This window comes from Rana temporaria, chromosome 10 (assembly GCF_905171775.1).
Source record: "Rana temporaria chromosome 10, aRanTem1.1, whole genome shotgun sequence".
Taxonomy (NCBI): Eukaryota; Metazoa; Chordata; class Amphibia; order Anura; family Ranidae; genus Rana; species Rana temporaria.
This window is the reverse complement of record NC_053498.1, coordinates 58,498,689-58,525,684: the sequence shown is the minus strand read 5'-3', so window position 1 is coordinate 58,525,684 and position 26,996 is coordinate 58,498,689. Positions and strand designations below refer to the sequence as shown.

At 44.2% G+C, this 26,996-nt stretch overlaps 1 protein-coding gene across 5 annotated transcripts in view; it reads left to right on the top strand.

The window, feature by feature from the left end:
• Positions 1-455: 455 nt before the first annotated feature.
• SIDT2 (SID1 transmembrane family member 2) overlaps positions 456-26,996 on the top strand; it is a 107,324-nt gene continuing 80,783 nt past the window's right edge. For 4 of the 5 annotated variants that reach the window (XM_040327661.1, XM_040327659.1, XM_040327660.1 and 1 more), the window contains exons 1-2: positions 456-553; positions 10,498-10,789. In XM_040327661.1, the coding sequence (XP_040183595.1) occupies positions 10,616-10,789 (174 nt within the window). In that variant the 5' untranslated portion in view covers positions 456-553; positions 10,498-10,615. Of the gene's footprint in view, positions 554-1,002; positions 1,117-10,497; positions 10,790-26,996 lie in introns of those variants that run through there. The other variant, XM_040327658.1, reaches the window with a different exon arrangement.

Below are 26,996 nucleotides of genomic sequence, written 5' to 3'. Positions count from 1 at the left end.
TCCTCTGTTCTTCGCCCCCCCATGTTCTCCTCTGCCCCCTGTCCTTCTTTTATGACACTGTGCATTGCTCTACTGACACCATTCACTGGCCCCCAAAAAGCATTTTGAAAACGTGAAAAATACTAAAAAATCTAATTGTAAAACAAAATAAGAACAATAATAACTACTGACACCATGCTGCACATACTACCCATGGAAGCAATGTCTGCTATTCTCCAGCGCTGGGTGGACTGTGTACTTAGTGACCGGTAGGTACCGTGCGCGCCTGTCAGTGGGCGGTGATCACCGACGTCTCCGATAGTAAACAATGCCCGAGCACGTGACATTCCTGTAAACATTTCGTCACTTCGCCTCTGAAATGTACAAACAGAGTCTTCCCCCTCCCCTTCCGCCTGTATCCACCATCCACCCATCCAATAGCGTGCGGCTCCGCCTAGAATGTCTGCGGAGACCCCGCCCATCATTGCTGTGGTCTTCCAGCTGTACGGAGACAGTTGTGGGGACAGCGGGCAGGATAGCGGCGGAGGGGGAGGAGGATGAGGAGAGGGGAGAGGTAAGTGATCGGTAATAATCATCACACACATAGCGGGGTCATAGAGTCGGGGTCATAGAGTCGGGGGACTGAGTCAGGCTTTGTGTTGTTGTGTATGGAGGGAGGTCTACACACTCACCTGCTGGTATGATTCCTGTAGACACAGATTTCTGCTCATACATGTCCATGGTGATGATTATTCTTCTCCCCAGCCATGTCTCTGCGGGTTCTGGGTTCCCTGTATGAGGCTTTGTGCCCATTGATCGGGGGGGAGGGGGAGGAGGCTCATACACACAGCTTTGTATCAGTAACAGATTCTCTATGGATGTCATCAATGTATTGTCCTCAATGGAACACACACAGCTAATTATACTCCACCAGTATGAACTATGTGTAACCATTGTGCTGCAAACATTAGTAAATAAATAGGAAGCTATATCATATTTATGTGTTTTTTTGCATTTCTTCAGTTATTTCCTGTTTTCTGGCTAAAACCACATCCTGTGTCTTCAGGAGGGCCTTACACTGCTAAACACCCTCCTGCATGCCAGTGTTCCATCAGAATCAGCGACCCGTCAGATTAGGTAATGGAAGTGACATTCCATCCGCTGTGCATGCGTTCCTCTGCTACCAGGTTTGCTTATCTGACAGAACAGCTGCAGTGAGAAGAAGGTAGCGGACATCTTACTACACCCAGCTATGTCTTGAATTTCACATTAATTTTAGCAATGAAGTGAGCGGATAGAAATAAATCTAGAATGTTGACATCTGTGATGCTGTTTGGATGTTACATTTTGAAAGAAACTGGGTGCCAGCAGTAGGGAGGTGGCGGAGGCCATGTTGGTACACCCCGCACTGCTTAGCGTTAATCCTTTTAGCCTTTTACCCGCTTGCTGCCCAGCGCACGCAGATATATGTCTGCAGAATGGCACTGGCAGGCAGAAGGATGTGTATATATACGTCCCCTTTAGGAAGCGGTTGTTGTGAATCTCTGTGAGCCCGACCACGGGTCTCGCGGACTTGATTGCCGTGGCCATACCCGTGATTGTCTCACGGAGAGATAGAACGGGGAGATGTTAGTGTAAACACAACATCTCCCCGTTCTGCCTAGTGACACTGTCACTGATCGTGTTCCCTGTCATTGGGAACAACGATCGGTGGCGTGTCACAGCAAGTCACGTCCCCTGACGGTAAGAATTACTCCCTAGGTTACACTTAACCCCTACAGCGCCACCTAGTGGTTTACCCCTTCACTGCCAGTGTCATTATTACAGTAGTCAGTGCATTTTTATAGCACTGATCGCTGTAAAAATGACAATGGTCCCAAAAATGTCAAATGTGTCCACCATAATGTCTCAGTCACGATAAAAATCGCTGATCACCGCCATTACTAGTAAAACAATTATTATTAAAAATGCTATAAAACTATCCCCTATTTTGTAGACGCTATAACTTTTGCGCAAACCAATCAATGAACGCTTATTGCAAAAAAAAATTTACCAAAAATATGTAGAAGCATACGTATCGGCCTAAACTGAGGACATTTTTTTTTTTTGGTATATTTATTATTAGCAAAAAATAAAAAATATAGATTTTTTTTCAAAATTGTCGCTCTATTTTTGTTTATAGCGCAAAAAATAAAAACCACAGAGGTGATCAAATACCACCAAAAGAAAGCTCTATTTGTGGGGGAAAAAAAAGGACGTCCGTTTTGTTTGGGAGCCACGTCGCACGACCGCGCAATTGTCAGTTAAAGTGACGCATTGCCGAATCGCGAAAAGTGGCCCGATCATTGGGCAGCAAAATGGTCCGGGGCATAAGTGGTTAAAATTAAACATTCAAACAGCATCACAGATGTCAACATTGGTAAAATTACTATGACATTCAAGACGTAGCTGGGTGTACTAAGATGTAAAGATGAGGCCAGGCATGTTCGCAACTCCATGTGCCCGCGCCCGCCAGGAAGCTGATACTCCGCAGTGCTAATCACAGGCAGTGAGACATTTCATGATCCGTGGTGGCACAGATCAGGAAATGTCTCACTGTCTGTGATTGGCCCTTCAAAGTGTCAGCTTCCTGGCGGGCGCATTGATTTGCGAGCGCGACTCAGCTCATCCGTACTAAGTCCGCTGCCTTCTTCTCACTGTAGGTGTTTTGTCAGATGAGCAAACCTGGTAGCGGTGGACACTTCCGTTACCTAATCTGACGGAACATCTGATCTAAGAGCAGATGGATTCCAGGAAGTAAATGCTACACAAATCGTTTGCATACATACACACACTCAACATGGCTGAAGCTAGAAATGCTAGGGGGTCTTTTTCAAAGTGATTTCTCAGCACGGGACATGGATGGGGGGGAGATTTCTCTGAATAATAAATAGCATAAGTAGTGGTTTTAGATACAATTTATATCTGTACAGCGCAGATGTTCTCTAATGGAGTACAAGAGCCGCCTGTGACCTAGTCAGGTATAGGCTGTGTGCAGTAGTGTATTTAGGTTTTGTGATGCCCTAGGCCTGACTAAACTCCTGCACCCCCTAATTTAAATATGACCCACCCCTTCCTATCAAGACCACACTCCTTTCTGTTTAAGACCCGCCCTGAAATTTTCACTAGTTCTTAGGGCCTGGGGGTCCAGGACAGCCTCTGAGACTTTGGGCTCCTCCCTCTCCTGGACAGGAAACACACACACCCACTTCTTTAAAGGCGGTCCTCCAGGCCTCCCTCTTCAGTTTATTCAAGAACTACTGGAAGGCTCTGAAAGACATAATATATTAACACAACGTCAGTTCATACCTCAGATACCAGTTACATAAAACCGGGTGGGAAAAACCCCGGCTGTCCTGGAAGACTCCTAGAAACAGAGTTACCGGTAAGCCTAACTCCGGTTTTCTCAAATCGTCCTCCAGGACAGCCTCTGAGATGATAAGCAAGAAACTCACTTGTTAGGGTGGGGCAACCGCCTGGAGGACCTTCCGTCCAAACGCTTGATCTTTGTCCGACAGCAAATCTAACCGATAGTGTCTGGCAAACGTAGAGGAAGACGACCATGCCGCTGCTTTGCATATATCCTCCAGTGAAGCTCTGGCCTTCTCCGCCCAAGATACCGAGACTGCCCGGGTCGAGTGTGCTTTGACTGAAGGGGGTTGTTTACCCTCTGATTGATAAGCATCTGTGATCGCCATCATTAACCACCTAGCAATGGACGATTTAGAAGCCCCATAGCCTTTGCGAGCCCCCGCAAAATTAACAAAAAGAGACTCGGAGCGCCTAAAATTCTTAGTGGCCTCTAAATAACATAAAATACATCTTTTAACATCTAATAAACTTACTGATTCCCCCTCATCACCTTCTGAAGTGGAATGAAAAGTAGGTAAGATAATGTCTTGGGTCCTGTGAAACGTGGAAGACACTTTGGGTAAAAAGGAAGGATCCGTTTTAAGGATTACTTTATCATCCAAAACTAACAAAAAGGGCTCCTGAATTGATAGGGCCTGCAGATCACTGACCCTCCTGGCCGATGTGATTGCTACTAAGAAAATAGTTTTTAAACTTATGTATTTAAGTGACGATTTCTCCAGGGGCTCAAAAGGGACACCGGTAAGAGCTCTAAGGATAGGTCCCAAGAAGGGCAAGCTCTTACTTTCACTGGTTTGGATCTTGCTAAGGCCTTGAAATTTTTTTTTTTACGAACTGATTTTTCTGGAGTGGAACTTCAAGAAAAACACTCAAGGCCTGCCGTCTGCACCTTTAGAGTACTGGTAGAAAGACCTATATCGAAACCTGCTTGAAGGAAATCCAGAACTACCGGAATGCCGGGAAGATCAATCCCTCGTTCTGCCTGCCAGGAATTAAATTTCTTCCACACTTTGGTATAAATGGCCCTGGTTACAGGTTTGCGGCATTCTAAAAGCGTTTTGACTACCCTATCTGAGAACCCATGGGCTTTTAACAATTGTTCCTCAGATACCATGCCGTCAGTTTTAGATTCTCTATCTGTGGATGAAGAATAGGACCTAATAAAATTGGGTCTTCCCTGGCTGGAAGAGTCCAAGGAGGACCAACGGCCAGCCTCCTCAGGTTGGCAAACCACGGCCTCTTGGGCCAGAATGGCGTGACTATGATTAGGTCTGTAGTTTCGACAAGAAACCTCTGGAGGACTCTGGCTATCAGCCTTATCAGAGGAAAGGCATAAGCCAGTCTGAAGCGCCAGGGATTGGCGAAGGCATCTACCCCTATGGCTTTGTCCTGCGGGTGAATGGAAAAGAATCTCATCACTTTCTTGTTCTCTTCTGAAGCGAAGAGGTCCACTTCCGGCTCTCCCCAGTGGGACACTATCTCCCTGAATACCTCCCCATTGAGGGACCATTCGTCCTGGCTTACTGGCTGCCGACTTAGGAAGTCTGCTTGGACATTGTGGGAACCCTTCAGGTGAACCGCAGACAAGAAAGACAGGTTTATCTCTGCCCAGCTCATTATCCTGTCTGCTATAGCCTGAAGGGGAGGGCTCCTTGTGCCCCCCTGTTTGTTTATATGCGCGACAGTAGCCGCGTTGTCTGTCCTCACCTGGAGGTGTCGCCCCGTTATCAGGGGTCAGAAGGTTTCTATTGCCCTTAAGACTGCGAGAAGTTCCTTCTGATTTGAGGACCGATGGGCTTCCATCAGGGACCCTGGGCCAAGTTCCCTTCCAGGTGGGCTCCCCAATCTAGCGCACTGGCATCGGTTGTCACCACAACGGCTGTGGGAGGATCCCAGGACAACCCCTTTTCTAAATTGTGACGGTTCCACCACCACCACAAGGCTCTTTTGATTTTTGCTGAAACGTGCATGGGAAAGTCCAGACTCTCTTTCCTGCCGTCCCAATGTCTCGGCATCGAGTTCTGTATTAGGCGTTGATGATGCCTGGCCCAAGCCACTGCCGGAAAACAGGCCGACATCGGCCCCAAAACTCTCATCACGTCTCTGACTTGAGTGACCTGGTTGGTTTGCAGTAGAGCCACTGCCAGCTCTACCTTCTGAATCTTCTCCTCGGGAAGAAAAACCTTCATTTCCACCGAGGAGATTCTGTACCCCAGATACAGGACCTCCTGAGACGGAGTCAGCTGGGATTTGTCCCTGTTGACCAGCCAGCCCAGGGAACATAGGAGACACTGGGATTCCTCTAGGTCTTTTACCAATTGGGGACCGGAGGAGGCAATGAAAAGGAGATCGTCCAGGTAGGGTATCACCGTGATCGCCTTGACTCTTAAAGGTGCCAGGGCTTCCGCTAGAACCTTGGTAAAGATCCTCGGGGAGGAGGACAGGCCAAAGGGTAGTGCTCTGAACTGGTAATGTATCACCTACGAGCCTCTCTGTACCGCCAACCTCAAAATTTTTTGAAACTCCTGATGTACGGGGATGTGCAAATAAGCGTCCCTGAGGTCTATGGTTGCCAAGAAACAGCCTGGAAACAGGAAGTTCGTCACTGAAAATATTGACTCCATCCTGAATCGCTTGTACCTTACGAATTTGTTCAGGGAACGGAGATTCAGAATTAGCCTGAACTTCCCAGAAGGTTTCTTCACGACAAACACGTGAGAGTATACCCCCTGGCCTTCCTCCTGCCGGGGAACCCGAACCAAGACTCTCTGGTCTAAAAGATCCTCTAGCAACAGACCTAAAGCTTCCGCTTTTTCTCGGTCTTTTGGTAACTGGGTCAGCAGAAACATAGGGGGGGGAGTTGTATAGAACTCCAGCCTGTAACCGTTCCTGACAATATCCAGAATGAACAGGCTTGAAGTAGATGGTATCCACTGTGGAAGGAACTCCCCCAGTCTTCCTCCCACTGGGACGGAGGCGTCACTGGGGTTTGGGGGTGGATTGAGGAGGATTGAATAGGATGCCTCCTTTCCCGCGCCCCTTTTGGCCTGTCCAAGGCTTTTTGGGATGACATCCCTCTCCTTTGCACCCTGCTGTTTGAAGCCACAAAAAAAACGTTTATTCTTGTTTCTTTTCTTCCTCTCAGGAAAGGATTTCTGTCTATCCTGGGTTCTCTCTAGCGCCTCCTGAAGACCAGGCCCGAATAAGTGGTCACCTAAAAAAGGCAACCCACAAAGCTTAAGTTTAGAGCCAGAATCGCCTGGCCAAGTCTTGAGCCATACTGCCCATCTAGCAGCGTTAACCAATGACGCAGACCTGGCTGCTAGTCTGACCAACTCAGCTGAGGCATCCGCCAGAAAACCCACTGCCTTAAACAGCAAGGGAAATGAGTTCAGCAGTTGCTGCCTAGAAGTACCTGCAGAAATATGCGACTGTAATTGTGTAAGCCAGCCCTCAAGATTTCTGGCTACACAGGTAGCAGCAAGGGCTGGTTTTAATCCAATAGATGAGGCATCCCAGGCCCTTTTGAGCAACACATCTCCCCTCTTATCCATGGGATCCTTTAGTGAGCCCAAATCATCAAAGGCCAAATCTGTATTTTTAGACACCTTGGCCAATGGTGCATCCAATTTTGGAATCTTATTCCATGGATGGGAAGCGTCAGTTTCGAACAGGAACCTCCTCTTGAGGCTACCCGAGAAGAATGGTCTCCTTTCCGGATGTTCCCACTCCAGTAAAATCGACTCAATGAGTGATTTATGTATGGGAAATACCCTGGCCTTCTGAGCATTGGACCCTAAATACATCTGGTCATGCTTCGAAAGATTGACTTGCTCCTCACAAATTTCTAACGTGTCATAGATCGCTTTTAACAGATCTCCCACGTCATCTAGGGTCAATCTATATCTAGATCCCCTGGAGGAATCTTCCCCTTCCTCAGATCCGGAAGCAGAGTCCGCCTGGGACGAAGTCCACGATCTAGGAACCCCTTCTCTCTCTAGCTCCTCCTCTTGTGCTGATGGCCTATTTGTGGGGTCAGACAAGGAAGGAGTACTGGCTGCCCTGGGCAGAGGGGATGGGACCTGTACCCTATCCATCATTCCCTGAATGATGAAAAGGTGGACGCTAATTCGTCCTTAACAGAAGTCAGGATTTTGTGACACTCTGCCACTGAATCATCCACTGAATCATAATGGCTTCTTCCAGTTAGTACTCAATTTAGCCCCACACACGGCACACTTCTTCCTGGGAGTCTGTACGGGAGGCACTTTGACCTGAAAAGACAGTCCAGGCAGCCGTTAGAATGCCCCCTTGACCCGTGACACCTCTGTGCTGGAGTCAAAACTGAGTTGAGTGCCTACCCTCCACCGTAGGTTCCCCACCCCAGGAGGGTACAAGTGCTAAACACCCACAACCTCCCAGTGTAAGCGTGGTCCACCCTCACCACCTTACCTGAGAGGTACCGGAGCCTGCTGAGCATGAGTCCGTCGCATGACTTGCTTCCTACATGCTTCCGGGTAACACACGCCCTTGCCAAAGCTCTCTACCCTGCTCTGGGCCTGTAATCCACTGCTGCGCCGCGTTAAGGAGACCGGAACAGTATCTCCGCAGCGCCCTTTGATGACGTTGTTCCGCCGGAAATCCTCGTCACTTCCGTTCTTTGGAACGCATAACCCGCCCCTTTGGTGTCTCCGGAAGCTGTTGCGCGGATGATACAAACTGGTCGGTCAGCGTCCCCTGCCGCTGTCCAGCATGCCGATTAGAGGTAATGGGATACAGGGTTAGCGCCGGTCAAAGGTCCTGCTCCCTCTGAGCAAACGGGCAGCAATAGACCCGGCAACCGTGCTCTTCCCTATCAGGCCAGAGGGGTGCCCAGGCTGAGGAGAATCATTTGCCAGGTGCTCTTCTCAGGACAGTCCTGAGACCTGGAGCTCCCAAAGGTTCCTTGCGTGCTCCTTCCCATCCGGTAGGAAACACAAATAACTGAAGAGGGAGGCCTGGAGGACCGCCTTTAAAGAAGTTGGTGTATGTGTTTCCTGTCCCGGAGGGAGGAGCCCAAGGTCTCGGAGGCTGTCCTGGAAGACGATTTGAGAAAAGCGCATTATTCAAAAAATCGCCTCACACTAAGGTGTATAAGTGCATAAACATGCATAATAAATAATAGTGGTAAACAGTCCAATCCTTAAATGACACACAAGTCCATGTAAAAGTATTCTAAGGTGCTTGAGTGTGGATAAAAAAATCAATGAAAAATTCCACAGTGCTTTAGTGCACGCAATCGGTAGCAGCAATCCAAGGGTGATATATAGTACAGTTCATACAACAACACACAGCCCAGTGAGTGATCCAAAAGTCATGCCAAGGTGTAGTCACACAGGTGCTCCCCTATGGTAATGGACGCTCACCTTAGAGCGTGCGACCTTGCAACTTAGCTTGATCTGTGCACGCTTATGAACCACACCTGGGTTCTAATGGATAATCCTAGGTTCCTGGTTCCTTGGCAGGCAGCTCCAGATCATAGAATATATAAGGAAAAAAAAAAACCTGGATGGTGCAAGTAACGTTTTAACAATATTTATTTAAATATAAAGAGAGATCCCTTGCCGGGGTACTCACATACTGCAGGTGCGACAGTGCACTACTCTATAACAGGCTTGTAGCGAGATGTACAGATCGGGATATGGTAAACAGTCCTCTCAGCCTCACACAGACTCTCCTGTCCCCTCCCATATGCGTGACGATACAGGGGGTGTCGTATCTTCTTCAGGGGGAAATTTGATCTTGTGGTGCTTTTAAATCTCCATGTACAGGCCATCCATTGTTGGGCTGGGACTAATGGTGGATGGCTTTTCAATAGAAATGAATAGGGATTTTTGGTTCAGCCTAAAGACTTTGCGAAGAGACTGTGCCACTCCTTGTAGGCCCCACAGCAAAGATGTGTTAGGAGTGTGGATGCATAAGTGCAACAATATGTGTAAGGGAAATTGTGCTGTGCTAAAACTATTGAGCAAAAAAACTGAAGTGCTCGGAAGTAAAAGTTTAATACAATAATCCGGCTGGGAAAAAATTATATGAAATAATAAAAATGCCTGTAGGTACAAGACATCAACTTAAGTCAATTAAGCAAGTCCTCTTGAACTGTAACCATCCAATAATACAGTAAATCAACAGAGATTTACAGTTGGTGAGATCACGCCATTACCACCCACTTCTGTGGCCACATGTTTACCTTCTGCGTTGGACCTTGAAATCATAAAAGGTCAAAAGCACAGAGTCCCTTTAAACAGCTGGGATGGGCTCTAGTGAATGATAGAACTTTCTTTTAAGGATAGCCAGCACTAGGAAACACCCAGTAAATCAGCTCGGAAAGAAAAAAGTAAAGATAGCGCTCTCTGTTTGATTAAAATCAAGCAACAATTATTAAAAAAAAATTCACTCGCATAAGGAAATCAAAAAACTGCTCTTCTATGAAAAACGAGAGACCAGATACATTCCTCCCACCTCATCGCTTTGGCTGACGGATGCTGGCGATCAATTCATCAAAGCCAGGTGGGTGCTGCTAGAGCGTCCTCGCTCCTCTACAACACTGACAGATCTGGTATAATAGAAGTAGCCTAAATAACACCTGAAAACCGCCTCCCATTCATTTCAGTGTGTCTTTTCACACTGGGGTGGTGCACTTGTGGGACGTTAGTAAAAGTCCTGCTGGCAGCAACTTTGGGGCGGTTTGGAGCGCTGTATATGCCGCACCCAAAACACCCTGCCCATTGAAATGAATCGGCAGAGCTTCCAAAGCGCCTGAAAAGCGATTCGGAAGTGCCAGAACGCGGGCGCATTTAACCCCTTCGGCCGATAGCGGGGTTTAAATGTGCCTCTTGAACGCTGCTAAAACAAACAGCTATTTAGCACTAACGCGGCCATGGCGCAGTGTGAAAGGGATCTCTTGTTGGATGTTAACAGTGGAAGTGCAGCCACTTGGTTTGTACTTGTATAGGGTGGGGAGGATGGATCCCAGTAGGTGTGCACCCCCAGCCAATAAATGATCAATAACCGGGACTGGAGCACTAATAAATTGATATTTAATGTTCTGTTTTCATGTCTTCATAGGTAAACAGCTATCTGGTGGTGACTCAGGCATGCATTCTTTGATTACATAAGGTGTGGCATGAACTGCTGATGCTGGAAGGGCCACAGAACGGTAGGATCTCTGCACTCCTCGCTGGAGATGTTCACCCTGGGAATATGGCTGCTGTTATTGTGGTCTGCCGAGGGGGTGGATGAAGCGTCGGCCAAAGTAATCCAACAGACAACCGCTGAATTTAATAAGGAATATAATGACTCTGTGAACAGTGATGTACAAAGTATATATGCCTTCAACCATACAATGCTAAGAAACAAGGTAAGATATACTCTATAGATGTACCTTACGGTTAATATGACGCAAAGGATTGAAAATGATTGGATTATAAAATCGAACCGAATATATTGTGTTGTGCAGGTCTTTGTGAATAGTCAGTTCTCTTTGTCAGGAATGGGGCGATGAACTGAGTATTCTCCAAAACTTTCACCCTAAAATAAATTCAGTTATATGAAAGGTATATTTTTTGTTACCCTCATGCTGCTATTAATGGCTGAAACAATGCAATAAATTACAGCTAGAGAATGCATGGCAGAGAGGCATACCGTATTAAAACAGTAAAGAACAAAGCTAAAAGTCCATTCTAGCTCGGACAGATACTATTGTCTGTCTACAGGCTGCATGCATGGCATGCCAGTGTCTGGAATATAAACCAAAGGGGCTGGAGCTATTGTAGGTGTAGAGCAGGGATATGCAATTAGCGCACCTCCAGCTGTTGCAGAACTCCCATGAGGCTTAGCAAGACTCTGACAGCCAGAGGCATGATGGGACTTGTAGTTTTGCAACAGCTGAAGGTTCGCTAATTGCATATCCCTGGTGTAGGGCAATGTAGGATCAATTCTATCTCTCAGTTCTGTAAATGAAAGATACATTGAAAGGCAGTTCAGGTAAGTGAAAAATATCTTCTGTTTTACAAGGTGGATGTGGGTGTTTGATCTCCCTTTTCAGTCTAAAGCTGGTCACACATGTTACAATCTGACCATACAATCTGTACACTTGTGTAGTGTCTGAACTTACTATAATGGACATATTAGAAGGGTTCTAACCACCATCTGTTTTTTGGTATTGTTTTGCCCTCCGTGTCCCATTGGGGAGATTTCCCTTCACTTCCTGTCTCATAGCCATGACAGGAAGTTAAACGCAAATCCCTCCAAAGTGAGGGAATCCCTGATTGTCACTAATGCCCTGTACACACGATCGGTCCATCCGATGAAAACGGACTGATGGATTTTTTCATCAGTTATTCCGATGAAGCTGACTGATCAGTCGTGCCTACACACCATCGGTTAAAAAAAACGATTGTGTCAGAACGTGGTCACGTAAACCACGTACGACGGCACTATAAAGGGGAAGTTCAAATCCAATGGCGCCACCCTTGGGGCTGCTTTAGCTGATTTTGTGTTAGTAAAAAACGATTCGCGCTTTTCTGACTGTTACAGCGTGATGAATGTGCTATCTCCATAACGAACGCTAATTTTACCAGAACGAGCGCTCCTGCCACCTAATTTAGTCTGAGCATGCGTGGATTTTTAACCGATGGACGTGCCTACAGACGATCGTTTTTTTCCTATCGGTTCGTTAACCATCAGATAATTTTAAAACAAGTTCCTATTTTTTTAACCGATGGGGCCCACACAAGATCAGTGTCAATCCTGCCACGGCCGATCCACTTTCCAGTGTCAATCAATCAAAAGTTTACTAAATTGACTGAATGGAGGGTCTGCGGTTCACGATTCCTATTCAGTTCCATCATCAAATGATCCTATTAATACCTGTGTGGCCATTTATAGATTTGTACTTGGTATTGTTTTGTCAGTACAATACCCTGACTAAAGGGGAGGCCAAACGATCCCTTCACTATCACAGCCGCAACTCTAATCCTCACAATGATGACTTGTGGGTCTGTCTCTACTTTCTGGCCGGGGCAAAACAATTAATTTGAAAGTAAACAGAACACTGTGAAGCATTAAACACACATCACAAGAGGTAACTTTGTATTCCTTTTATTCATTAGTCTAAATCAGTGTTTTTCAACCTTTTTTCAACCAAGGCACCCTTTAAAATCTGTCAGAATCTCGAGGCACACCAAACCAAAAATTTGGAGAAAAAAAAATTATGCCACTTGCTATTTGCACAGTGGTTCAATTAATTAAAACAAAACACAATATAATACCCCAATTTGTGGGTATAGTGTGAAAGATGATGTTATGGCGGGTAAATAGATACCCAACATGTCATGCTTTAAAATTGCACACACTCGTGGAATGATGACAAACTTTGGTACTTCAAAATCTCCATAAGCAACACCTTAAAACACCTTGTCTTATTTATTAAACTTTTTTTTTTCACTGTCCCTTTTGGATTGTTTCTCAGGCAAGACGGTGGAAGAGGGGGGGACATCCCCTCCCGCCACTTCTGAAAGCGTTCCAGTGGCTCAAAAACCACTCTGAACGCTTTCATGAGAAAGCCAGCCACTGGTTGTAAAAAAACAATACCAAGGTTATGGCTGATATTTTCATTTTAGGGCACTTTCACATTGACTAATTCCATTGCAAGCATGGTGATTTTATTTATTTTTTATATAATATACATGGGCTATGTGGGTTATTATTGATAATGATAACTGTAAACTTCAATACTGCAGTTTGGCCGCAGCGCAGGATACCTGCGGTTTTCATGTGGTTTCTCACAAACTTCTATTATGTAGTACATTTTTGGTACATTTTCTGAAAGCACACCAAAAATAAGGGACATAATAGAAGTCAATAAAAAAACACACATAAAAATCGCAGGTACCCTTCGCTACATCTGAGCTGCGGCCAAACTGCAGGATTGAAGTATACAGTTATCATCATCAAAAATAACCCATATAGCCCATGTATATTATATTGCATTTAAAAAATTCACCATGCTTGCAATGAAAAGTGAGGCAATGAAAGTGCCAACAAGTGTTATATAGTTTATTTTTTATTTTTAGACACACCATGCCTGCAATAAAAACTAATCATGACAGGTGTAGGGAATGCCAAGGTGGCAGACACACTCCAGGTGGACATAACCTGCTATTTTGAGTTTACAGATGATTCTTTGTCTTGGCTGGCTCTATCAGATAAAACATGTACTGGATCTCTCTCTCTCCATCAGAGGAGTCTGACTGACAGGGTGACACGAGGAGAGCGGAGTGGGCAATGGAGGTGTCAGGAGGGAGACATGATATTAAAGGATCCCTCTCTTCCTCCTTCATGGCTCATCTACTACAAGTACTGTACCTGTGTCTCCTCACTGTTTTGTTTCCTACTCGTGGTGTTCTTCTTCTCCTCCCCTCAGGGAAACGTGCGCCAGCCAGCATCTATTCCCGAGGCTCACACGTCACAGATATCAGTGCGTGCGGCGTGCGCCCGACCCTCCCATAGCAACCGATGACGTAATCGGTTGGCAAGACGCGGTCATAAAGGTCCGCACAGCTTCCAAAGTGCCTGTGGCAGCGGGAAGTGAGCTTTACACAGTGGACCGGCACCACTGTAATAATAAATATTAACCAAGTGGCCATCAGATAGCTGCCTATATTGGGGGTAATTTTGCCGCGGCACACCTGGGGACTCTTCACGGCACACCAGTGTGCCGCGGCACACTGGTTGAAAAACACTGGTCTAAATGTCTGTGGCTGGGATTCAGCATCAGTTAGTCTCAGTTTACACTACGAACGGCATGTGAATCGCACAGGAACTGCACCTCGTGCGATTAAGTGCGGTGTGATTTGAGCCCAAAGTCATACATGCACCAATTTTTGAACCTCACTGCAACCGGTGCTGTGTGTTTGTGACCTGCGTTTGGGGTGTTGTTAAGATTTCACCGACACCCGCTGCAGATTGCAAGGGCAGTGTGATTTGAATGCAGTGTGGGATGCATGGATCGCAGGGTTTCCTGCACCGCATTAGTGTGAACCCAGGCTTAATGTACTCATGTATGTCAGTTTTCCGGGGCCCAGATGTGACCCTTTGTTTGCTTTTATCCGGTCCTTGGAGCAATATTTCATCCTCTAACACCAATGATGGGGCACAATTCTTCCCAGTGACACCAATGGTGGGGCATGATTTTTCCACAATTCCTCTCACTGACACTGAAAATGGGGCATCCTTTACTCCCATTGATACTGGGATATTTTCTATTTCCAATGGCCACAGTTTTATCCCCTGTAAAGTGTGAAGGCCGGTAAGCTAATCATTTGTTTATAAAGTTTGTAGAACCCTGATGTATGTTATGGTCATTGTAAGTTTGATTTATACTTCTGTATAATCATCTATAGTATACAATGAATCTAAAAAGATCTACATCCTTTGGTTGCATAAGTGTGCACACCCTCTTAGAACTGGGGATATAACTGTGTTCAAAATTAAGCAATCGCATTCAAACTCATGTTAACTATGAGCCAGTACACACCTTCCATCATTTTAATGAAAATAGTTTGGGACTTGGAGGCCACATACAGGTGAAACTCGAAAAATTTGAATATTGTGCAAAAGTTCATTTATTTCACTAACGCAACTTAAAAGGTGAAACTAATATATGAGATAGACTCATTACATGCAAAGCAAGATAATTTAAGCCGTGATTTGTCATAATTGTGATGATTATGGCTTACAGCTCATGAAAACCCCAAATCCACAATCTCAGAAAATTTGAATATTGTGAAAAGGTGCAATATTCTAGGCTCAAAGTGTCCCACTCTAATCAGCTAATTAAGCCATAATACCTGCAAAGGGTTCCTGGGCCTTTAAATGGTCTCTCAGTCTGGTTCAGTAGGAATCACAATCATGGGAAAGACTGCTGACCTGACAGTTGTGCAGAAAACCATCATTGACACTCTCCATAAGGAGGGAAAGCCCCAAAAGGTAATTGCAAAAGAAGTTGGATGTTCCCAAAGTGCTGTTTTAAAGCACATTAATAGAAAGTTATGTGGAAGGTTAAAGTGTGGAAGAAAAAGGTGCACAAGCAGCAGAGATGAGCGCAGCCTGGAGAGGATTGTCAGGAAAAGGCCATTTAAAAGTGTTGGGGACTTTCACAAGGAGTGGACTGAGGCTGGAGTCAGTGCATCAAGAGCCACCACACACAGACGGATCCTGGACATGGGCTTCAAATGTCGTATTCCTCTTGTCAAGCCACTCCTGAACAACAAACAACGTCAGAAGCGTCTTATCTGGGATAGAAAAACACACCTGGTCTGTTGCTCAGTGGTCCAAAGTCCTCTTTTATGATGGGAGTAAATTTTGCATCTCATTTGGAAACCAAGGACCCTGAGTATGGAGGAAGAATGGAGAGGCACACACTGCAAGATGCTGGGGAGCCATGTCATCTGCTGGTGTTGGTCCACTGTGCTTCTTTAAGTCCAGGGTCACCGCAGCCGTCTACCGGGAGATTTTGGAGCACTTCATGCTTCCTTCTGCAGACGAGCTCTATGGAGATGCTGACTTCATTTTCCAGCAGGACTTGGCACCTGCCCACACTGCCAAAAGCACCAAAACCTGGTTCAATGACCATGGGATTACTGTGCTTGATTGGCCAGCAAACTCGCCTGACCTGAACCCTATAGAGAATCTATAGGGCATTGCCAAGAGAAAGATGAGAGACATGAGACCGAACAATGCAGAAGAGCTGAAGGCCGCTATTGAAGCATCCTGGTCTTCCATAACACCTCAGCAGTGCCACAGGTTGATGGCTTCCATGCCACGCCGCATTGAGGCAGTAATTGCTGCAAAAGGGGCCCAAACCAAGTAATGAGTACATATGATTGCTTATACTTTTCAGAGGTCTGATATTGTTCTATGTACAATCCTTGTTTTATTGATTCCATGTGATATTCAAATTTTCTGAGATTGTGGATTTGAGGTTTTCATGAGCTGTGAGCCATAATCATCACAATTTGTGAGCCGTGATTTGTCATATCTTGCTTTGCATGTAATGAGTATCTCATATATTAGTTTCACCTTTTTAAGTTGGATTAGTGAAATAAATTTACTTTTGCACAATATTCACATTTTTCGAGTTTCACCTGTAGAAGTGTGCTTCCATCCCTGTTAATTTGCACATAGGAGACGATTTGGGACTTTGAGTGAGGTGTATAAACCATTGGTCGGTGCAGCAAACACAATCTTGGTATGAATACATATACAAGATAATGCACATGAAAAAACTATCTTTATTGGATAGTCTTTCAGTATTTATAACCATGTTGCGACATGATGTAACAGTTACTCAATAAAATTCCACAGCAAAAATACAGCAAACTTTTTCACAATAAAATCGAAACATACATTGGGTACATGATAAAACATTGGAGGGATTGCCTCACAATGTGCTCAACGGGTTTCGTGAAAACATCACTTCTTCAGGAGCAGGCGCAATCCAACTGTCTATAGGGAACACATATGTAGAATAGGCCTCGCTATACTTCAATAGTAATTAAGATTATCAGCCCAGAAACGATCAGCAACAGAAATTTTAATTGTGTATTTACTCAGGGAAATGGCTCCTATTCTTAGTGCCAGGTGCCGACAGCCAAGGCAAACCCCCATTAAAAGTCCACCATGGGGACTGAGGGGGCAATTCTCAGTACATGATCAGTTGCAGTGTATGGACCACAAGATGATTGTAGAAAGCCATAATACATTGTTATTGAAAGATTGGTCGTCCAATAGGGATTCTATTAAAGTAATAATGAATATATAAATCGTATGTATGAATATGCCACAACATTTTGTGGATTATCAATACATGAGTGGATAGTTCATTGGGGTTCTAAATGGGGATTGCTATAAATGTAATATGTATATATGGAACACACAAAATATGTGGATAGCCAATATAAAATAAGTATGTAACCCCCATATGTGGGTGGATTACAAAGTATGGGCAAATAAAAAGAAAAAAAGGTAAATGATTATAAGGGCTTGTTAAACCAAAATCAATTACCTTATTGTTAGTATAATGCTCATAGGGGAAAAAGTCACTAGAGTGAGTCCAAAAAGTTGAAAAATTGAAACTGTAGTCCTCTGCAACAGGGGGATAGATGTAATCGCCATCAGACATGTACTGGAGTGACCCCCAGCATCACGCGGGGCACTTAAGAGGGAATGCGTCATCAGCTGACCAGCCAAAGCAGATCAGACATTTGGCACCAAAGCAAGCTCCCCATAAGAGAAAACTCTGGTGGTAATCCACGTGTCGGCACACCAACATGGTGACGCTGCGGCTGTCGCTGTAGGCGTGGCCAGGTCCGCCCCCACCCCAACCAAGGGGGGGATGGGGAGGGGCAGCCGAGACGCATCTCAGTTCCCGGAGGTGGACTGACAACAGGCAGCCTGGCAATCCACACTGTGAACAAAGTGGAGCTGGCCGTGATAATGCAGCACTGGAGCTGTAGATGGATTATACAGGGTAAACACATGAGCATATGTTGCGGAACCCATTATATTATACAGCATCCTGGATGCCTATATTGTGAAGACATCCAGGATTGTGTCGCTGGTAATCGACCTTGGTAATATGCCTCCATCCCTATACGGTATACATCAGGGATATGCAATTAGCGGACCTCCAGCTGTTGCCAAACTACAAGTCCCATCATGCCTCTGCCTCTGGGATTCATGCTTGATGCTGTCAGAGTCTCGCTATGCCTCATGGGACTTGTAGTTTGGCAACAGCTGGAGGTCCGCTAATTGCATATACCTGGTATACATGAAAAGAGTTTTTGGGACTTTGAATGAGGCCACATAGAAGTGTGCCTCCATCCCTGTTAATTTATTTAAATTAACAGGGATAGAGCCACACTTCTATGTGGCCTCATTCAAAGTCCCAAACTCTCCCACAATCCTCTTGTGGTCCTCACACTGTAACTGATCATGTACTGAGATGGCCTCCTCAGTTCCTGTGCTGGACACCTAATGGGGGTTTGCCTTGGCTGTCGTCACCTAGCACTAAGAATAGGAGCGATTTCAGTGAGTAAATACACAATTAATTTCTGTTGCTCGTTTCTGGGATGATAATCTTAATTACTATTGAAGTATAGTGACACCTATTCCTATGTGTTCCCTATAGACAGTTGGATTGCGCCTGCTCCTGAGGAAGTGATGTTTTCACAAAACACGTTGTGCATATTGTGAGGCAATCCCTCTAATGTTTTATCATGTACCCAATGTATGTTTCGATTTTATTGTGAAAAAGTTTGCTGTATTTTGGTGTGGAATTTTATTGAGTAACTGTTACATCATGTTGCAACATGGTTATAAATTCCGACAGACTATCCATTAAAGATCGTTTTATCATTGTACATTATCTTGTTTTTGTATTCATACCAAGATTGTGTTTGCTGCACCGACCAATGGTTTATACACCTCACTCAAAGTCCCAAATCTTCTCCTATGTTCCATCATTTTAAAGTGTCTCTGATTAACCACAAATAAAGTTTAGCTGTTCTAGTAGGTCTTTCCTGAAATTTTTTTAGTCGAATCCTACAGCAAAAGCCATGGTCCGCAGAGAGCTTCCAAAGAATCAGACGAAACTCATTGTTAAAAGGTATCAGTCAGGAGAATGGTACAAAAGAATTTCCAAGGCATTAGATATATCATGGAACACAGTGAAGACAGTCCTCATCCAATGGAGAAAATATGGCACAAAAGTTACATTGCCAAGAACTGGACGTCCCTCCAACGTTTATGAAAAGATTAGAAGAAAACTGGTCAGGGAGGCTGTCAAGAGACCTACAGTAACATTAAAGTGGAGTTTCACCCAGAAATGTAATATCTGCTGATCGAATTCCCCCCCCCCCCTCCGGTTCCACATTTGGCACTTTTTTAGGGTGGAGGGGGGAGCAGATACCTGTCAAATCCAGGTATCTGCTCCCACTTCTGGGGAAAGATCTGACAAATACTGGCTGTTTGGTACACGTGACAACAATCTCCTGTATTCTTCATATATCTGGGCTATGGGGTAGAGTGACAAGGCGGTAGCCTTTTCTTGCAAAGAAAAAACATTTAAGCCCACTTAAACTTTGCTAAAGCACATCTGAAGTCTCTCAAAAGCATGTGGGAAAATGTGTTCTGGTCTGATGAAACCAAGATTGAACTTTTTGGCCATAATTCCAAAATATATATTTGGTGCAAAAACAACACTGCACATCACCAAAAGAACACCATACCCACTGTGAAGCATGGTGGTGGAAGTATAATGCTTTGGGGCTGTTATTCTTTAGCTGGAACAGGGGCCTTATTCAAGGTAGAGGGAATTTTATGAACCGTTCCAAATACCAGTCAAATATTTGCACAAACCCTTCAGGCTTCTGTTAGAAAGCTGAACACAAAGAGGAACTTCATCTTTCAGCATGACAACGACCCAAACCAACAAAGGAATGGCTTCACCAGAAGAAGATTAAAGTTTTGGAAGGGCCCAGCCAGAGCCCAGATCTCAGTCTGATTGAAAATCTGTGGGGTGATCTGAAGAGGGCTGTGCACAGGAGATGACTTCGCAATCTGACAGTTTTGGATTGTTTTTACAAAGAAAAGTGGGCAAAGATGTGCTATGCTGACCGACTTATTCCCGAAAAGACTGAGTGCTGTAATAAAATCAAAAGGTGCTTCAACAAAGTTTTCGTTTAAGTGTGTGCACACTTATGCAACATTATTATTATTATTATTATTATTATTATTATTATTATTATTTTTTTTTTTTTCACTTTCCTCCCATCTTCAAGATTTTAATTTGTTCAACTGAGTTGTACAGTTTTATATAAACCACAAAAAACTGTGCTTTGGTGAAAAATAAGCAAAGGCAGCAGTACTGGTGGAATAACACAAAAATAAATAACTAAGAAAAGAGTTTAGCTGCGCCAATAAATATGACCATATATCAACCTGTAGTCCAAAAAATGTACTGAAGGTTTGTCAACTAGGGGCTGATGATCCAAAAACACTACAAAGTGAACAAACCCCTAAAACATCCCATAAAAAGAACAGTGATAATAATAACAAAATCCACCTAGAAATAATAAAGTGAGGTAAAAAATGTTTTATATAATATGCGCTTCGTCACAGCAGACGTTGTCGATGGGAATAGAGCGACGTACTGACACCACTTAATATAGTCTCATTCTGAGGTGCAGGGATCGGGTCACACAACACCATATTGGATATGGGAAAAGATGCCAGTAGATACTAGGAGGAGCTACCCACAATAATTAATGGCTACAAATATTATTTTAAAACTAAAAAAGCAACTTACGACCAATACTAAGGGAATATATTACTATATTCCGCCTAAACCTTACAGGGCAGATAGACTGACACCGCCAGGACCTAAAGGGGAATAAAGCATAACACTAGGTACCCCAGATAAAAGTTTATAGATTTAATCTATATACTTTTATCTGGGGTACCTAGTGTTATGCTTTATTCCCCTTTAGGTCCTGGCGGTGTCAGTCTATCTGCCCTGTAAGGTTTAGGCGGAATATATTACTATATTCCCTTAGTATTGGTCGTAAGTTGCTTTTTTAGTTTTAAAATAATATTTGTAGCCATTAATTATTGTGGGTAGCTCCTCCGAGTATCTACTGGCATCTTTTCCCATATCCAATATGGCGTTGTGTGACCCGATCCCTGCATCTCAGAATGAGGCTTGGGCTATATTAAGTGGTGTGTCAGTACGTCGCTCTATTCCCATTGACAACATCTGCTGTGACGAAACGTGCCACGCTGTAACAGGGAGGACGGGCTTTGTACTTGCCGGCCGGCAAACTTTTTATACCGCTTCTAAACTAATAAATGTAAGTGTATTTATTTTTATCTACGGTATCACGCGATGGTCTGTGTTATTTCTTTCTCATCCTGAGCCATTGCGTATTTGTGAGCGGAAGGAATCCATTGGCTGCCTTAATCCGGGTGTAGTGAACAGATTAAAGGCCGCGGCTGGGTCACAGTCTGCTGCTTTGTACTCTTGCCTTTTGGTAAGCTTACATCTAATTACGGTGGTGGGCACCATTCAGCATTTGTGTGGCACCAGGTGTCATCCAAAGGATCGGGACCTCTTTCAGTTAAACTATCCGCAATTAACCCCTCAGAGACCCTTTTGTGGACTTATGCTGATATTTTTTGGCTGGGACTTTTGGTCAATTCACAGGGTTTAGTCACCAATTTAGGTTGTGCATTTCTTCTTATTATTTTTTGGCATCACAGTGTGTGTGTGTATGTATGTATGTATGTATGTATGTATATTATATATATATATATATATATATATATATATATATATATATATATATATATATAAAAAATTCTCGCTTTTATTATTTCTAGGTGGATTTTGTTATTATTAACACTGTTCTTTTTATGGGACGTTTTTAGGTGTTTGTTCACTTTGTCGTTTTTTTTTGGCTGATCAGCCCCTGGTTGACAAACCTTCATTATTTTTTGGACTACAGGTTGATATATGGTCATATTTATTGTACAGTTTATAGGTCACGTTAAAGTTCTGAAATTATTTATCTTAGTCTGCAAATTTATTATTTTGACATCACAGAAACCGGACATTGGGGGTGTGTAGACTTTTTATATCCACTGTACATACACTTGTTAGTGTATCTAAACCCAAAATAAAAATGCAATTTGATTCAGTTTACCAATCCTTAGATGTAGTGGCGACCATTAGTTTTCTTTCTTCTGCTTTTTACCCCTTTTATTTGCGCCTGCTAATCCTGAAAAATAACATCCTTCCTTTTCCCCACTGCACTGAGAAGCAGCATTTTCATCATAGACTACTCTGCTCATTTGGACTACAAACGCCTTCCCTTTTTTTAATCTCCCTTTTTATATAGGGAGAAGGGGTTGTATAGTTCGCAGAAGGTAGATGGGAAGGCTGATGATAATATTATTTGATATTTCAGTTCAGCTTGCAGGATGTGACAAAGGAAGGATCAGCAGGTATTTTCTGTACTTGTAGAAAATTATGTGGTCTGAAAAAGACAACAATTGCAGCCACCACATTGAAGGACCAGTAAGCTTGGTTATATTGCATTTCTGTTCTTGGGTTCAGATACAGTTTAATCAGGCCATATCTGTAGATGTGTTTTGTTTTTTGAATTATGATGGAATTAAACTTCCAGCAAAATGACCCTAGGGTTATAGTACGTTTTTATATCGGGTCATAAATCTACTTGTCCGCTTTGCCACTGCTTTAAGTTGTTTCTGGATAGTTCCTTGTTGGCTTTATTTGACTAACCTAATTGTGTTGTTATCTTTTTATTCTGATAGCTGTATGCACAGAAAGTGAAATTAAACATCCACTATTTATTTTAAATGGCCATCAGGAGCTTTGCCTGGAAAAACACCCAACAAGCAAAATCCCATTAATTTCAATGGCACCTGTTCACATCTGAGCGTTTTGTCACCTGAAGCAAAACGCCTGAAAAACGCCTTAAGCTCAAAAAAGAACATCAACAGCTTTTTTGGGGCAGATCACAGGCGTTTCTTCTGCTTATTACATTGGTGACCTGTACAAAATCGCAGTAAAAATTTGTGACTTTGAAATGCTCAGGTGTGAATGCAGCCTTAACCATAGTGTGCTAGTATGCACAGCATATTGGCACATTATTGAACACGTACCTGGCAACTGAATCCCCTATAGTACTGTGCTGTCAGCATTCCTGTCAGTCGTGGACGCTGCCATCTTCTTCTGTCATAAAAAGTGTGTGTGTGTGTGTGTGTGTATGTATATATGTGTGTGTGTGTGTGTGTGTGTGTGTGTGTGTGTGTGTATATAATATATAAATTATATTAGTCCCCACCTGTGCCCCTGTCACTTATACTGAACAGCTTGGTCTGCATTTGGAGAATTGTGTAAATTAAAGCATGGGAAAAAGAGGAAGAATTCATCTATCCCATAGGATCTTTAGAGGTCTTAAACTTATTTTTACAATATCCTTCACATTTGTGGTCCACCTAATGCCGTTTGCATACAGGACCATCTAGCTGCTGTGTGTGTCCCCCCAAGGGTAGATGCTAGGGTTGTACCGATACTAGTATTGGTATCGGCACCAATACCAAGCATTTGCCCGAGTACTTGTACTCGGGCAAATGCTCCCGATGTTTCACCCGATACCTGGACAGTCAGCGGTGATCGCTGTGTGGGGGAGTTACAAGCTTCTCCCCCTGTGGCTTTCAGCTGCTTTAGTGAAATATATACAGCGGTGATCGGTGCTTGTAACCCCCCCCCCACACACACGATCACCGCTGACTGTCCACGCATCCTCCAGTCCCCCTTGTGTCCCCCTTCATGCCCCCTCTATTCTGCTGTCCCCCTTCTTTCTTCCTCCGTGCCCCCCTCCGTTCTATTGCTGCCCCCCTCCATTCTATTGCTGCCCCCCTCCGTTCTATTGCTTCCCCCCTCCAGTTTGCCTCCGTTCTGCTGTCTCTCTCCATGTCCTCCTTTTCTGTAAGAACAGAGTCAGTGATCACTGACTGTCCATTCACATAACTGAAACTTTGTAACCTTCTGTGTTTACGATGTCTCCGTTTATGAATGGAGAGGAGCCGCTGTCTTCTCTCCATTCGTTTTCAGTGCAGCTGAGGCTGCAGAGAAAGGGACTGGGGAATCTCCATCCTCTGTCTTTTTCTCTGTCTCAAAGGGGAAATATCAGCCCCCCAACAGGGCTGATTAAAAAATTATAATAATAAAATAATAATAATAATAATAAAATAATTTAAATAAACACACACACTGTCCACCCCCCCCATAAAAAAGAAAGCATTGTAAAAAAAACTTGGGGGGGGGGGGGGGGGAAACGCTGTCACGTTGACATAAACAAAAAAAAGTATTGGTATCAGTGAGTAGTTGGGGGGGGGGGGGGGGAAGTATCAGTAATTGTACTGTCTTAAAGTGGTATCGGGACAACCCTAGTAGATGCAGCATCCAGCCCTACTGCCTGTAACCTGTCAGTCTATGGCTGGATGGAGCTGAGCTCCGTACTGAGTGGTGCCCACGTTTTGGGGCCTTGTGGGTTCTAGGACAAATGCATGTAATGCAGAAGGCCGTAAAATGGCTAGATGGCCATGTGTGCTCATTAAAGCTGATGTCCAGGTATTAAACTGCATGATAAGCAAATATTGCCTAAAAGCAGATCTGTGCAGTAATCCAATGTGAAAATTTACCATAGCCTCCTCCTAATAAAGACCGCTCACTGCTGCTTCCTCTCCTTGTGCAGGGTGACTGGTCTGGTCTCCACCCCCTCCTGTAGTTTTCTGCAGGTGTTCCATCAGATTAGGTGACTCGTCAGAATGTGTAATCAAAGTGACGTTCCGTCACTGCCATCTTGCTACACCCCGCACTCCTCCATACTAAAAATACACTGAGAAGAGGGAAAGCAGACATCTTGTTACACCCACCGGAGCTTTGAATTCTACACTTATTTTTAACAGTAAAGTGAGTTTTTATATAGTGAAATAAAGTACTTGGAACTCCTTATGAATGTTCAAATGTTGAATTTTAAAAGCAGTGAACTTCTGTCAGTTTAGTAAACCTATGAGATGAGCACGCTTGCCGCTGCTTTTAAAATTAAACATCGAACCAGTCAGGCGGAGTTCCAAGTACTTATTTCACTATATAAACTCCTTTTTGGTGTTAAAAATTCATGTAAAATGCAAAACTCCGGTGGGTGTAACAAGATGTCCGCTTTTCCCCTTCTCAGTGTATCCTTAGTATGGATAAGTGTGGGGTGTAGCAAGATGGTGGTGATGGAACGTCACTTCTGCTACCAATTCTGACGGGTCGCCTAATCTGACGAAACACAGGCAGCCTGTAGTGGGTGAAGTGGCTGGACCACTTCCACAACTCTGCTCTCTGCACAGTGATGATGTCACTGCTACTTCTACGTTAATATGTGGGTTTGCATTGGCATTTGGTGCACACAAGAGATTTTTCTCTGTTGTGGCTATTAAATATTTATAGAGAGTTTTGTTGCCTGGAGTTCAGTTTTTTTTATATTGCAACCAATTACCACTTCTTAGTGGTGGCTGTATTTGTTTTTATAGGTGTTTTTCTTTTATTTTCACCTGGTGATCTGGCCAGTAAGTCTGTTGTTGTTCAACAGAACACGCGGCCCTGCATATATAGCAGTTAAGAGGGTTGGGACAAACCATTTACCACTAACATGGGTGCTAACATTGATCAACTTTTATTTTATTTATGTAAAACCTTTATCCCAAAAGGTAAAAAAACTGTTTGCTGTAACTGATTCTAAAAGTGTTTTAGCTTGACTTTTCAGGCCTCGTACAAACGACCGGATCTGTCCGATGAAAACGGTCCGCGGACCGTTTTCATCGGACATGTCCGCTCGGAGATTTTGGTCTGATGGTTGTACACACCATCAAACCAAAATCTGCGCGGACAGAATACGCGGTGACGTGACGACGACGTGAAGGCGACGATGACGCGGCGAAGTGCGCGAACCACTTCGACGTCATGCGCGGGTTCTCGGGCCAGCGGACATGTCCGATCGGTCATACTGACCATCGGACATGTCCGGCGAACATGGTTCCAGCGGACAAGTTTCTTAGCATGCTAAGAAATTTTTGTCTGCCGGAAACCGGTCGGCTGGACAAATGTCCGCTGGAAAACGGTCCGGTCGGCCGTACAGACGACCGAACATGTCCGCGGAAACTGGTCCGCAGACCAGTTTCAGCGGACATGTTCGGTCGTGTGTACGAGGCCTAAGTCTTTTAGTACATCTAATAACCCCCCTTCCCCCAGACTGACCATACTGCTGTCCAAATGTGCTTGCTGTTTTTCTTTATCCGGAGTGGGGGGCACTCTAATACAGCAGATGTGGTACTGGCCAGATCACTAAGTGAAAATAGAGGGGAAAAAAAAGTTTAAAACGAATACCGCTTGGACCAGTGTTACAATATACCAGTCGCCTGATTCAGACTGATGGTTGTCATACCAGTTCTTGTATTTGTATAACAATGGAGAGGTTCACGGGTTTCCCCAGATAAAGGTGCGGGTTTGTTCTTCCTGTTTGTCCTGTCAGTCAGAACATAATGTATTTCAACATGTCCGTGAAGGTTTATTGTGAAATCTGGCGCCACAATGGAGTCTGTAACATCAGCCAATCATTGTGGCTTATTTATCTGATGTAAACAAAAAAGAAAGGGGATGTTTTCTCCATAAAGCAGACATCCGGTTAGAAGACTTGTGTGTGACAGATTCGGGGGAATATATTAATTTTGCTTTCTGGTATCTTATACTAAAAGCCCCACTCCAGCCAAACTGTTCATATCATTCTGGATAGAGTGGGGATGGAATGGAGCTCGGGGGCCTCGTGCAGCTCTTAGGCACTTATTGTGTGGCCCTTGGGGCCCCTGCAGACAGTAGTCTATATTTTTTTCAAACTGGCTTCTAGCTACTTTAATTTTGTGCTGTTCATCCC